Source organism: Eurosta solidaginis, chromosome 5 (genome assembly GCF_040869045.1).
Source record: "Eurosta solidaginis isolate ZX-2024a chromosome 5, ASM4086904v1, whole genome shotgun sequence".
In the NCBI taxonomy this organism is placed as follows: Eukaryota; Metazoa; Arthropoda; class Insecta; order Diptera; family Tephritidae; genus Eurosta; species Eurosta solidaginis.
The window spans coordinates 194767705-194782359 of NC_090323.1; the positions used below are offsets into that span (position 1 = coordinate 194767705).

At 38.8% G+C, this 14655-nt stretch overlaps 1 protein-coding gene across 1 annotated transcript in view; it reads left to right on the top strand.

Moving 5' to 3' along the window:
* The window catches only part of LOC137252021 (uncharacterized), a 490237-nt gene that overhangs the window by 427327 nt on the left and 48255 nt on the right, over nucleotides 1-14655 (top strand). The window contains exons 7-8 of the mRNA XM_067787158.1: nucleotides 4665-4852; nucleotides 5517-5620. Coding sequence (XP_067643259.1) covers nucleotides 4665-4852; nucleotides 5517-5620 — 292 coding nt within the window. The remainder of the gene's footprint in view (nucleotides 1-4664; nucleotides 4853-5516; nucleotides 5621-14655) is intronic.

The window sequence follows — 14655 nt, forward strand, 5'->3', positions numbered from 1 at the left end:
AGTGCGGTGTGCGGGATGGCTTTTTGGGCATGTTTTTACCACCTCTCCGCCCCCGTGGGTAGTCCGGTGTCTTCTTATTCTTTAGCTGGGATATTTCCAGCTTACAAAATGCCATGCAAACATGCAGGTTCAACGAAGTAAAGTAAACCAAATGACAAAAAGTGCTAACTTCTACTCCTCGAAGGTTTGGGAAGTTTTATCGATGTCGATGGTTTTGTGCTGGATATTGATTCGATACGTTCCGAAAAATAGCAGTATTAAGGTACAAGCCCAACCATCGCAGGGACGATTTGATATGACTACGCGACCATTATTGGGGTCGCCAGAGCCTCGTCTGCTACATCAATGGGATGCGACACGGGTAGGTAAGGTCTAAAATTTGGTTGCAAAAGCTTAGAATTACTCTGGCAGCTCCTTGAAAGTGTTGCTCTTTATAACCCCTTGAACCCCATATTCTGCTTACATCTCATATTTTTCCAAAATTTTGTCATCACAATAGTGCGTTCTCGTCCGAAGCTTACTAGTACTTTTCATTGAAAGTTTTTTTTCCATGACGGGTTCACAGCCCGGATACTGGGTTCATATGGGGCGAATTGGTTGCTCCAAAAAAAAATCGTTTTCAATTTCGTCGATCACCGTCAGCAGATTGATCATCATTATCATCACAACGCTCATTTTTCCTTCATTTTTTTTTAATTTCCATTTCCTGAATCTTTATTTTTGTGTCTTATAGCGCCTTTAAAAACTCAACCGTGAAGTAACGTTTAACGAGTGATAAATCTACGTGACGAGTTATACATAGCTTCCTGCATTTCCCCAAAACATGACCACAAGAGTTTCTAGTACCTACTCACAATTGCTTCATTTACAAAATGCTGCATACACAAAAAAAAAAAAAACAAAAAAAAACTTAAGTATCTTTAAAAGGCGAACGTGCAACAAACTGGAAACATCGAACGTCACAAAATGTTAACAGCAACAATGTGCTGGCAAAGTAAATGTCAAGTGGATGGGAAATATAACTTCGCATAGAGAGTGAATATGTTGAAACACAATATTTTCCCGAATACTACACTTCAGCGAGGGAATATTTCACTCAAAGTCCGAGTGCCATGCTATGTTTGTAGTAACTGTAAACATGTTTGAAATTTGCTTTTGTAGTTACATCGCAGAACCACTTCGTATTCGGTCAACAACTGACGCTATTATTTACACCTTAAATGGAAATTTATTTGTTTTAGTGAGGCAACACCTACAAAATCCGTTGCGTTTATTAAGTACTCTTGATCTCGCTGCCTGTACTGAATTGTTAGCCACTTTCAAATATTTGAAAGTATAACTGCCAGTCGCTTTTACACATACCAATATATTTTCTTGGGTGAATAAATTTTTCGTTGATAGCATTTTTAGCAAATTGGGATTCAAAAAAAAAGGCGTGAGCATCAAGCACTCATGAAGTGGAATGTGGAAACTAATGTTTTTAAGTAAATTAGAGCTTTTCACCACAACAGAGGCAGCTTTACCAGAAACCAATAACTTCGGGCTTTCTAAAAAACTTCGTGTGCTGCTTATCAGTAACAACCGATAGCGACAAGTTATTGTTTTATTATTGGCTCATTATCGATAGCGAATTATTCTCGTCGAGTTACCTGTTTATTATCGGTTTGTTATCGCCGAGTCTTTTTGTTTCTTATCGGGTTGTTTGCAGATGAGTCATCGATTTTGAATTGAAGTTTTATCATCGGTATCTGTTTTATAACAAACAGATGTGTCGTAGATAAGGAATTTATAGCATGCGGATAACAAATTGGTAGCAATTCCATATGAATGGGACAACTTTCCGATATCAAATCGATAAATTTTTGACAAAAAATCTATAACTTTTCGATATCATATCTATAACACGCCAATAGCAAATTGGTATCACTACTATAACAAGCCGATAACTGTTCCATAACACGTCGATATTTTTTGATAACACATTAATAACTTGTCGATAACACCTCGATAACACTCGGCTAAGAAATCAATACCAAATTGATAACTTATTAATAATATATCGATACCGTTTCGATGAACAATCGACAACTTGTCGATAATAAATAGATTAACTATCGAGAGCAAACCAATAGCTCGTCCGTAACAAAATATTAAAAATTCGATAACGAATTGATACCACGCCGTCCGGTATTGGCTTTTGCTTCTGGTTTGACTTCTTTTCCTCTCCTTCCTTTCCCTTCTTAGTTTCGCAACCGTGACGATAGCCATTATCGACGTAGTAATTATAGTACTGGAGACGCGACAATCATTTGTCGCAAAATTGTCGGACTGTTTGCAACGGTCTTTACGACGGAATTTATCAATCCAGTTAGTGACGAAACGATGTGGAGCTTTCATATTAAGCTCACAACCAAACAGGTATACAGAGGCTACCTAGATATGGAACAAAGGTTTGATGCGAGGACGGTTTGGGAGACAGTGATAGGTCCATTCTAGTCAACACGTACGGTTCCGAAATGGAAAAATGAACCTTTGCAGTATCTTTCAGGCGGAGATCTATACCGCACAGAGAACAACTAAGTTGTTCCAGGCCAGTACAGTATTGGGGACGATAGTAACCGACAGCCAAGATTCGCTAAATGCACTAGAGAAAAACTTGATACAATTGGATGAAGTATGGATGTGTCGAGCTTCGTCTGCATTCATAGAACATTTAAATATCTCCCACTGCTGGGTTCCTGAATACAGGAACATTTAATAGAAGGTATTTACTGATTAGATGGACCGGAAAGTTTGCGAACAGATCATGACCGAGACCAAATATTTCGTACGTCCAGGAATGCACTACTAGGGAAAAGATCCGAGCTAATTGTGATGTCTTAAGGTCGTTATAGCCTGGTTGGGATAGGAAAAAAATGTTTGCTTCTCAAATTTCACACATTTTTAGTTCGCGAAAAATTTGCTTCACAAACTTACAAACAAAGTTACAGTGAGAGTAGTCAGTGGCTTTTTTCACTAGTCAATGTGACGCTTCGACGATGGAGTACGCCAGCGCGTTTCCTCTGTAGCAGCAGTAATAGCATCACTCTTCCAATGTCCACGCTGCAGACAATACGACTCAGATTTCCGAGCATATGGTTCTTCTACAGAGGCAAAGGTAAGGAGGGTGGATCTTTCACTACTACTTAAGCTCAGATGTAAAAGCAATTGATTTATTGAAGACTAAATTTGAAGTATTTGGATGGAGGGATGTGGTGGCCACTTACCGAGGACATTTATAAAGGACAAGAGTGTCTACGAGCAAAACTGTAGGATATGTCCATGCACACCATCGCAAACGAACCGAAAAAAATACCCTGAAGTTAACATTTTTTGATAAAAAATTGCTTATGCTAATTTTACATTATGATATCCGATACGAAATTTTCAACGAAAATGTCACTTCAACATTGTTTATGGTAAAACCACAAAGTTCAATGTGGAATCCATAACAAATGTGTTTATGGTAAAATGTTTTGAAATTGGCAACAAAAATGTCATTTCAATATTTTTTTATATCCAAAAAACTGAACAAAAATATTATTGCAATATTTTTTAATGTTTAAACGAGGTGGGCCACGTCGTGAAATTTACAAAAAAAAGGCATGATCCGATGTGAAGTTGACAACAAAAATATCTTTGCAACATTCTTTACTGCTAAAACAACAAAATTCGATGTGGAATTTGGCAACAAGAATGTCATTTCAATATCTTTTAATGCTATAAAAGCATGCTCCAAAGTGAAGATGACATCAAAAATATCATTTCAACATTTTTTACCGCTAGAACAACATAATTAGATGTAGAATTGACAAAAATTGTAATTTCTACATTTATTAATATTAAGGCCGGTAATAACTATAAAATAAACAAAGTTTTTTAATGTTAAGACAGCATAATCCGATGTGAAATTGACAGCTAAAATCGCACTTCAACATTGTTTAATGTTCAAGCAACATAATTAGGTTTGAGGTTGACAAAAAATGTGCTTGTAACATTTAGGTGAAGTTGACAACAAAAATATCATTTCAATATTTTTTTACTGCTGAAACAACATAATTAGATGTGGAATGACAACACAAATGTCATTTCAATATTTTTACCCTTAAAACTGCCATAAAAACTATGTTAAAACAACACTATTCGATGTGGAATTGACAATGAATGGGTAATTTAAACATTTGTAATGTTAAAACTGCATGTTCCTATGTGTAATTGGCGACCAAAATGTCATTTCATAATATTTTTACTGATTAACACCCAACAACAATGCCATTTTAACATTTTTTAATGTTAGAACAACATATCTGGATGTGGAATTAACTAAAAATATATATTGGCGGTAAAAATTTAAAATTTTTGTATGTTGAAACCACATGAATGTATGTGAAATCCACAACAAATATATCATTTCAACACTTTTTAATAGTAAAAGAACATAATTAGGTACAGACTAGCAACAAAAATCTTATTTCACATCGCCTGATATGAAATTGACAACAATAATATGTTTTCAACATTTTTTAATATTAAAACAATATAATATAATTTTGTATTCACAATAAAAATGTCATTTATATGACTCAATGAAAGTATTTAACTTCTACCTCTCATTTTCATTGCAGGTAACACTCGATAGCTTTACAATTGGACGCTTCACATCGTATTTGCATGATGGCTGCCCAGATGGTTATATGCAAATCGCCGAATCGGCGCGCACACCCATTGGCGGTATGTGGTGTGGCACATCGTGGGGACCAGTGCTATTCTACAGCGAAACGAGATCATTGATTTTCACAATCAAATTAAATAAGTAAGTGAAATGTTGTTATAAAACATTTCAAGTTAATTTATTTATTTACCCCGTAGCGTAATCCCCATCTATCACAGATTTTTTTCCAATTTCCTCATTTGCACTCAGAATAAAAAACATCAATCTTTACAAGCAGGGACAAATTGAAATTACAAATGCAACACTAATTCGTATTAAAAAGAATTTATTTGTTTTTTTTTTGCTTACAAATCCGAACAAACAACAAACAACAGTTTGTTACAACATTACATTTTCATTTCTTTTAGTAGCATTTCATTTTCATCCATATACTTACGTACATACATACATACATACATACATATCTACTTAGTTATCAAGCGTCTATTCATTTCTATCCACTATTGTATTTAGTTACTTTAAGGTTTTTTTGTTAAAAATCTTTTCAATTTTTTTCCATTTTCCATTTACTCATTTCCATATTTGCTGTTGCTGCTGCTGCTGCTGCTGCTGCTGCTGCTACTACAACTTGGACATTGCCATCCACCATTGATGATACCGCCACTTTCACATTTCACTTTAAACGACGCGCCATCGCTGCTTCTTTGGCCCTCACTGGCCCACTGGTTCAACTTTATCTCTTCATCTACTTATTACTTACTTCAACGTTTTGTTCACGATGTCGCATGTCGCTATTGTTGTACAGGTTGGCACGGGATCAAAGTGGTTACAATTTCGACTTTCGCATTAGATACAAGGTTTTGTCGAAGGACAGCTCGGTAACTCGCTATGGTGGCATCAAACTTGAAGGTATGTAAATAAAAGCAAATTCGTGTAATGGAGCCAAATTCGATATACCTACATACATACATATGTATGTAGAACGCACTATGGGCCTTTGGTGGGAAAAATGGTGCACATATTAAAATTAAATTTAGGGCATTGGTTTAAGTTTTCTACAGGAAATTTGCAATTAAACCAGCAGAACCGACACACCTTGTTTTGTCGCCCCAACGGGTTAGGGGTTAGAATATACCAGCGGTAGGTATGCCTGTCGTAAGAGGCGACTAAAATACCAAATTGATTCAAGGGGTTGTGTAGCGCAACACTTTCAAGGGTTGTCAGCGCAATATACATATATCTGCTCCAAACCCAATTGTCAACCTCACCTATCCGTGGCGAATACTGTTTCATTAACAGCCGAGGCTCCAGCGACCCCGAACTCCTCATGGATCAAGGGGGTGGGAGGAAGGAATGACCTAGAAGGTCGCATGTGGTCATACAAATCGTTCCCGAGATGGTCGGGCTTGGTACCGGAAAGTACCGGATCTGCATCCGGCAAAGGACCATCAACATCGATAACACTCCCACAGGCATCGCTGCAACAACAACAACGACCTTGTTTTGCCGAATCTTTGGTTTAAGAGGTGTCTATTGCTCAGTCTTTCGCTCCTCTCTTGCCTCTCCATTTTAACTCGCCCTCCTCTTTCACATCATCTCCCCTCACCACTTTTTCTCTTCTTTTTGCTAAATGCCGAATTTCTCGTATTCTCACTCTATCCTGAGATCTTTCGTTCCCTCACTTGACATTGCTCTCTATACTGTTTTTACTTCACCGTCTCCTCTCTCATTCGCTCCTTTTCCATCGATGGGCCAATGATATATTTTCCGTAAAATGAGTTGCTTCCAATGTCGCCTGAGTAAGACGTTGTCTTGCTTGAACTTTGATTTGCCTACACAATTTTTAATGATTTTCAAAAAATTTCGTACCTCACTCTTGTTCCCTACGTTTTATCCCAGTCTACTTTCTATATTTCCATCCACTTTTTTCCGATTACAGCGTCCTCTGTCCTGTTTCCCAACATCTGTTCCGTCTTTTTTACCGCTCTTGCCTGGCCTTCTTCCACCCTCTCCCTCTACCTTTATTTTTTTCCTCCTCGCCTCATCTTCAATATTACCTTCACTCTCAACTTCACTTTTACTTCCAACCCCACTCTCTCCCTCCCCCTTGCGAGTCCTTTTCGAATAGTTGGCTACCTCGCTCACTTATATCAATCCAAACTAAAAAGCTACTTATATGTATGCAATAATCAAGCAAATTTTACCATGAATAAGAGTTTTTGGAATAGGTCGGTCCCTGGTGCACTTCGCGGAAAATAAGATAGTTTATAACATGATCATAGCAATAAGTTTCTTGCCTCGTTGTATTGTTTCTCGCTTTCTAATTAATACTATATCCTTCCCATCAACTTTCCTCCTTGCCCAACCATTGGCGCCTACATTGCCTTTCTTACGCTCTCTCCCATTCTCTTTCGCCCCACTTTGTCCACATCTCTCCTCCCCTCGGTTCTCTTTAGTCTCTCTCCGTTTTCTACCCTCCTCCTTTTTCACTTCCCTCCCACAACTTCTCTGTGCTTTTGTCTTGCTCTTCTATTGTGGCACACATCTCGCATCTCCTTTTGCAATTTCATCTTTCATTCTCTCCCTTTCTTTCTTCTCGTTTCTTTCACTCTTTCTGTTTTCCAATATACAACTGCTTCTTTTTTTAAACTTCTTCCTTTGCATTCCCCTTCCTCTTCCTTTTGTTCTTCCTGTATGTCTTTCTCGCACGCTTTTGTGTGGTCGCCCTCCCTTTCTTTTTCCTTTTGTTCTCCAATGAAGCTTTCTTTCTACACAGCTATAAGGGTATGCAATTCTTATAGCCGGCAAAAACTAAAAAATCTTTGCAATATTGTCGTTTGCGAATTCACAATTGACATAGTTTGTCAGCGCCAGTGGCGCCACTCTCAGTATCAACGCAGTAACAAAATAGAGCGCTTAGTGACACAGCTTTGAAAGTAAGATTGCAGAAGGCCTCATATTTGAAAGTTCCAATATGATCCTGTTGCCCAGGCCTTTCGTATATCATATCAAAAAAGATGTTTACTGAGTCATGTCCGCCCGTACGTCCAAAAAAGTACGTTTACCAAAAAACTTGAGGGAGCATGCAAAGTACCAATGATTAGCATAACAGGAGCCCTAAAAACTACCCCGACTGCAGCATTGCACGCCATTCTACACATCCCGCCTGCAGACCTAATGGCCAAAAACAGCGCGTTAGCAAATGCAACAAGGCCTAAGGCCTCGGAGCAGCTTCAGTACAGGCAATATAGCCATAGCAGTAAAGTGCCATCTAATATCGGGAAAACTGAATATATATGGTCCCATACCTGAGCATCGAAATAAATCTTGGAGCCACAATTGAGCCGGAGTGTTGGTGCCAGGGCGCAGAAATGGCAAAAAATACTATACGTGTGCATACGGACGGTTCCAAATTAATGGAAGGGGTCGGGCCTGCTGTTTACTGCGTCGATCCAGAAATAAGTGGATCTTACAGGCTGTCAGATTACTGCTGCGTCTTTCAGGCGGAAATTGTGGCCGTGAAGAAAGCAGCAGAAATTCTGGAGGAAGCGTGCTTAAGCTGCTGTCGCTTCAATCTATATATTGATAGTAAGGCGGCGATTAAGGTAGTAATCTCACACAGTACTTCATCAAGAAGTGTTCTGGAATGCAAAGAAGTAATGGAAAAACTTCGCTCAGGCCGGACCATACATCTATATTGGTTTCCCCGGTCATAAAGGGATAGAAGGTAACGAAGTGATCGATGAGTTGGCTAAGAAGAGTGCAAAACTCGCTGAAACGACAATAGGCGTGCCAATCCGCGTGGGAGAAATTAAAAGAAGACAGGAACTATATAAAGCAGGAAAGGCGTGGACAAAAGCGCGGGGCTTAAACATTTCTAAAATCATGTGCAAAGCCTACGATGTTAGACTCACAAAGTGGCTCATATCTCTGAAGAGATAAGACTTAAGCCTCACGATGGGCATACTAACTGGACACTGCCTTCTGGCGTCACATGTTTATAACTTAGGTCTCATCAGTAACAGGTGTAGGAAGTGCGAGCTGCAGAAAGAAGCGGTTGAGCACGTTGCGTGTTCATCTCTTGCACTCGCCAGGTCAAGGCTCTACTTTTTAGTGGTGGTAGAGTTGCCAGACCTCCAGGCAGCAATTAAGCTAGCTCGTAGAAAACTTCTTATTTTTGTCAAGAGGATGGAATTATTCTATAACATAACTCTTGATACCTGACTAGGGTTCTTCCATTTAGTCGTCAAAATAAATTCCGGTAACACTCTGGACACATTCAGTCTATGTGAGGTCTTTATTGACCGGCCAGTTAAACCTAACGATAACCAATTCCCACAGAGAAAAAATTCCCACAAAAAACTCCAAAAAACAATCAAAAAAACAATTTTTACAACAAAACTGTAACGAAGCATGGTTGGAATCAACTTACATACGAATAAAAGCAGTTATTGAAAGCTTATACTTTGTTTCAACAACAGCAAAATCAAAATTGCCTACAGTGCAAGGCTTTGGTCCGCCGTACTCGTAAGCCTACCAGCCGCGACATACCGCCTGCTAGTCAGTTCCTTTCATACTCATTCGCTTCCTGCTGCATTGTGTTCCGTTTCCTCTCTACTCTACGTGCTCATTTATATTTCGCCAGTGAACTTTTCTACACTTGACTGCTTGGTTGGTTGGTTGACTGCGCAGGTCCCATTGGGTTAAATGGATTTGAAATAAGCAAACACTGAGATTAACAAAAAAAACTTAAAGCAACCTAAAGTATGCTGTTGGGAGAAAAAAAAAACAGTGTCGCCCGCACTTCAAACACACATATCTAACAAACGCAAAAGAAACAACAAATGCAAAATAAAAGTATTAAACTTCTAAAAAATAGTAAAACTTTTAAAATGTGTAACTTTTAACAACATATTTGGACTACAACAAAAACAAACAAACAAAAAAACAACTTCGGATAGTTGGTTAACAGTACGACAAACTTTGTTATTAAACTTTTTTTTTCCAGTACTTTCACATATTTCAGTAAAATCTATTGTTAATGTGCTTGTACTTAGTATAATAAATAACTATTTTATATATGCAAACTATTTACTTTTAATTAAAATAAAGAAAACTTTTTAGATTTTCAAAAATTATCCAAAACAAACTTATGAAATCCGCATATTGTGCTTTTATTTGAATTTATCAAAGTTTACTCATGCGGTGGGTTAATAATAATTAGTGGCTTAGTTTTTTAATAACATTAAAATGCAGCAGCGGCCTCAAGCTATATCTGATAGATAGTGGTGTGTAACGCTGCTTGGCGTTGATTCATTGCGCTGACACCTAGTAATACTTTGGCGCCATTAACGCAAATTAAAGCTAGTGACTTCATTATAGCTACGCATGTAAAATAGCGTAACACGTCCATGTACTAGGAAGGATATTTTAATTGGATTTTTTCGATTACTAAATTACGGTTATTAATTATTGACCCGAATAAAATATGAGTCAAAAATGACTCCTTCATAAGCTTACAAAGTCATCTATTTAAAATGCAATAAGCTCATTTATAATTACTTTAATTGCTCAGTAGACTCGAAAAAGACTAGAATACGATCAAAAATATCACGAAATGGTATGACGGTGCGCCTTAGGTGGCCCAACAAGCTATTTAAAATATTGCTTTAATGTCATAAAACTTGTCAAGCCCTGCTGAATAGTAGCACGGATATATGTTGCAAACATCCAGAGCTGTTAGCAAAATCAAGACGTCAAATTAAAGGAATGTTTAACAGCCATTCAGCAACATTTTACTTTTCCACTTTCGTGTAAGAGTCGAATACTGACTGCCGGCTTTAAATATACTCAAAATACTCTTTGTATTTTTAGTGCATTGAAAATTGATCTATCTACATTTAAGTATGCTCCTCCTTTCTCGTTACCACTCTCTATCCCATCCTCATGCTTTCAGTTTTTCATTTCTCTTTCTTATTCCTGACCTTCCCTTATTCCGTTATATCCGTAAACTTCTCACTCTTCTTCTCCCTCTCACTCTCACTATCACTGCCATTAACGCTTTCACTCACACTCTCACTGCCTTTACAACTCTCAGTCACACTTCAACACCCACTCCCAGCCTCACGCCCACACCTAGACGTACTCCCACTTCAATCCCCTCTATAACGTCCGACTCAACTTCCCCATGCATAGTATCTATGTACTAAATATGGAATAACTGCCTCAAATATTCACGAAGATATAGCGACATTAAGTTTTTCAAATATCAAGAGATTGAGCCAATCAGACACAGATTTTTGCAGAATAAACGTTTAAGTTGACAGAGGGCGCTCAGTTTTACAAAAATGTTAACATCCAGTAAAATACCAAGCGACCACGAGAACCTATTGTGAAAATTTCGTCAAAATCAGTTGAACTTTGCACGCCCATGGGATACTCATATACGCACACACAAATTTGTATTAATCATGAGGTTATTGAAAACGCTTAATCGTGGTACTCTTCCTCTTTTTTTCACATCGGGTTCCATCTCATTTCGTTCAGCTGCGTCCCGAGGTGTCAACTCATCAGGCATCCGAATCCAAATAATGTATATTTTCAGAGTGTTGATTAAAGCAGCTAAGTTGTAGCTACGTTGTTCCTCGGCTTTATGCTTCTTTCAGAAGTTTGCGTTATCAGAAAAGTTCCGGTCTCTGGTTAGCTTGAAGGATTGGCAAATTGCGACAAACTCCGATTCAGACCACTACAATAAGATGGTAGGTGTATATTGAAACGATTTTCCGTCATCGCTTGTGGAATTTCTTTTGAGGCAAACCGGTTTCGGCCCTGTGCCATCATCGGTGTAAGTAAGGTTGAACTGGCTGATCTATAAAGACCTGACATAAGTAGACTGAATGTGTCCATAGTATTACCAACAAAGTATCAGGACTTACGTTACAAAATAACACCGTTCTCTTGGCAAATACTATACATTTTCTAAGACCTGGCTTAATTGTTTAACCGAGATCTGGCAACTCTGCCGCCGCAACCCTGGCATGCTGGAAATTAAGTCGCACCATGGGGATGAGATCAGACGCAGAACGCGCTTGGGCCCGGCCGGGATGCCGGAATCGCTTTCTAAATCCGCTTGATAAGGTTGGTTGGCGTCGTCGATATTTTCAAGGTAATTATAGGGTGCCAGTAGCATGCTAGGAAAATATTTAGGTTGAGATCACTGATACCGAGAATACGCCTAATTTACCTCTGCTCACAGACTATAAGCACCAGAATATTCGAAACCGAAATGATCTTCAACGGAAGACCATTAAACGTTTTGCTTATATTAGCTAAACATTTGTCGAGAAAACTTCTTGATTAACTGGCATCCACAGCATATCTTATTTCAAGTAAAAGGAGCAAATGGAGCTTATTTTTATATGGCTTTCTCGGCAGCCATACTATCGCGCCGCCCCTAAACTGCATTCCACACTGCTTCAACTTGTCTGCTCATCGCATTCTTGGAGTTGTTCTCGGATTACCCAGCTGTAAGTGTGCTTTGCCGAAAATGAACCCTTATTCACGCCGGGAACGCTGAAGTTTCGTCGACTACTGTATATAAAGTGCCTGATGGTCATGTGGTTTCAAACTACCCTTTTCACTTGTTCGAAGCCTCTGTAGCGTGTGCGCTTTCCGTAGTGCTGATTGTCGCTGTCACCATCCCTTGGTTTGACGCTCTCCTGGCTGCTAGTAGCAGATCGTATTTTTAAGGCTTATATATATTATATATTTGTAATTTTTTTTGCACCATTTGGTTCCCTTGAGTAAACTAAAATTGGATGGTCCACCTCGACGGAGCCAGCACACTGATGCTGCGCGGTTTTCAACCGACCTTGTCCGAGGACCGTTCCAGTTCAGGTATTCGATAACTTTCCGCTAACCAATCAGCTGTCTACCTCAAGACCTTGGCTAAAACATTTCTTCTGAAGCTTTCCTGTTCATTCGTCGTACATTATATCCTTCCCTCCAGGAGAGATTCCAATAAAATACATAAGGGCCTTTGTCGTGGCAGCGCGTCCAACAATGCAGGAGCCTGTAAACTTAATATAGAGACCAAATCTTAATTTCTGGACGCATATTCTTTAACGTGTGCTACTCTTTACATATTTGAAATTTGCAGAAATCGAGGGACTGAAGGTGTTTAATATACCACAAATTTAAAAACCTTGCTATAGTCTATATTCCCTATACAAGTAAGTCAAGAAGGGTTTTGAACGAATGACATAGCTGCACTATTTTTAATAAATCTTAGTCTTAAAGTGCGACATGTTTATTAGTAACTCTTCAAGTATACTTAAGACTTAATTGTTGCAACGCCTTCTCAGTGCATCTATAAGCCGTAGTCCCCCCCCCCCCCTCCACCCACGAACTTCCACAAAACTCTTATACTTAATCGCCATATGAAGTGGTGCGAAGAAAAGGATGCGGTATTCCTTGTAAGCCGATAAAATCTTACATCGTTTGCCAAAATTGATTTCCGGCACAAAAAAGGACGATACAAATACTAAATTCTCTTCAAAAGAAGCTTTACTACATAAAAAACAAACTTGTTTACGAAGGAAATGAAAATAAACAAGTAAGGATGGCTAAGTTCGGTTGTAACCGAACATTACATACTCAGCTGAGAGCTTTGGAGACAAAATAAGGGAAAATCACCATGTAGGAAAATGAACCTAAGGTAAACCTGGAATGTGTTTGTATGACATGGAATCAAATGAAAGGTGTTGATGAGTATTTTAAAAGGGAGTGGGCTATAGTTCTATAGGTGGACGCCTTTTCGAGATATCGCCATAAAGGTGGACCAAGGGTGACTCTAGAATGCATTTGTACGATATGGGTATCAAATGAAAGGTGTTATTGAGTATTTTAAAAGGGAGTGGGCCATAGTTCTATAGGTGGACGCCATTTCGGGATATCGCCATAAAGGTGGACCAGGGGTGACTCTAGAATGTTTTTGTACGATATGGGTATCAAATGAAAGGTGTTAATCATTATTTAAAAGGGAGTGGGCCTTAGTTCCATAGGTGGATGCTTTTTCGAGATATCGCCATAAAGGTGGACCAAGGGTGACTCTAGAATGCATTTGTACGATATGGGTATCAAATGAAAGGTGTTATTGAGTATTTTAAAAGGGAGAGGGCCATAGTTCTATAGGTGGACGCCTTTTCGAGATATCGCCATAAAGGTGGACCAGGGGTGACTCTAGAATGTTTTTGTACGATATGGGTATCAAATGAAAGGTGTTAATCATTATTTAAAAGGGAGTGGGCCTTAGTTCCATAGGTGGATGCTTTTTCGAGATATCGCCATAAAGGTGGACCAAGGATGACTCTAGAATGCATTTGTACGATATGGGTATCAAATGAAATGTGCTATTGAGTATTTTAAAAGGGATTGGGCCATAGTTCTATAGGTGGACGCCATTTCGGGATATCGCCATAAAGGCGACCAGGGGTGACTCTAGAATGTTTTTGTACGATATGGGTATCAAATGAAAGGTGTTAATGATTATTTAAAAGGGAGTGGGCCATAGGTGGACGCTTTTTCGAGATATCGCCGTAAAGGTGGACCAGGGGTGACTCTATAATTTGTTTGTACGATATGGGTATCAAATGAAAGGTGTTAATGAGCATTTTAAAAGGAAGTGGGCCTTAGTTCCATAGGAGGACGCTTTTTCGAGATATCGCCATAAAGGTGGACCAGGAGTGACTCTATAATGTATTTGTACGATATGGGTAACAAATTAAAGGTATTAATGAGGGTTCTAAAAGGGAGTCGCCCTTAGTTGTATATGTGAAGGCGTGGTCGAGATATCGACCAAAATGTGGACCAGGGTGAACCAGAACATCATCTGTCGGGTCCCGCTAATTTACTTATATATGTAATACCACGAACAGTATTCCTGC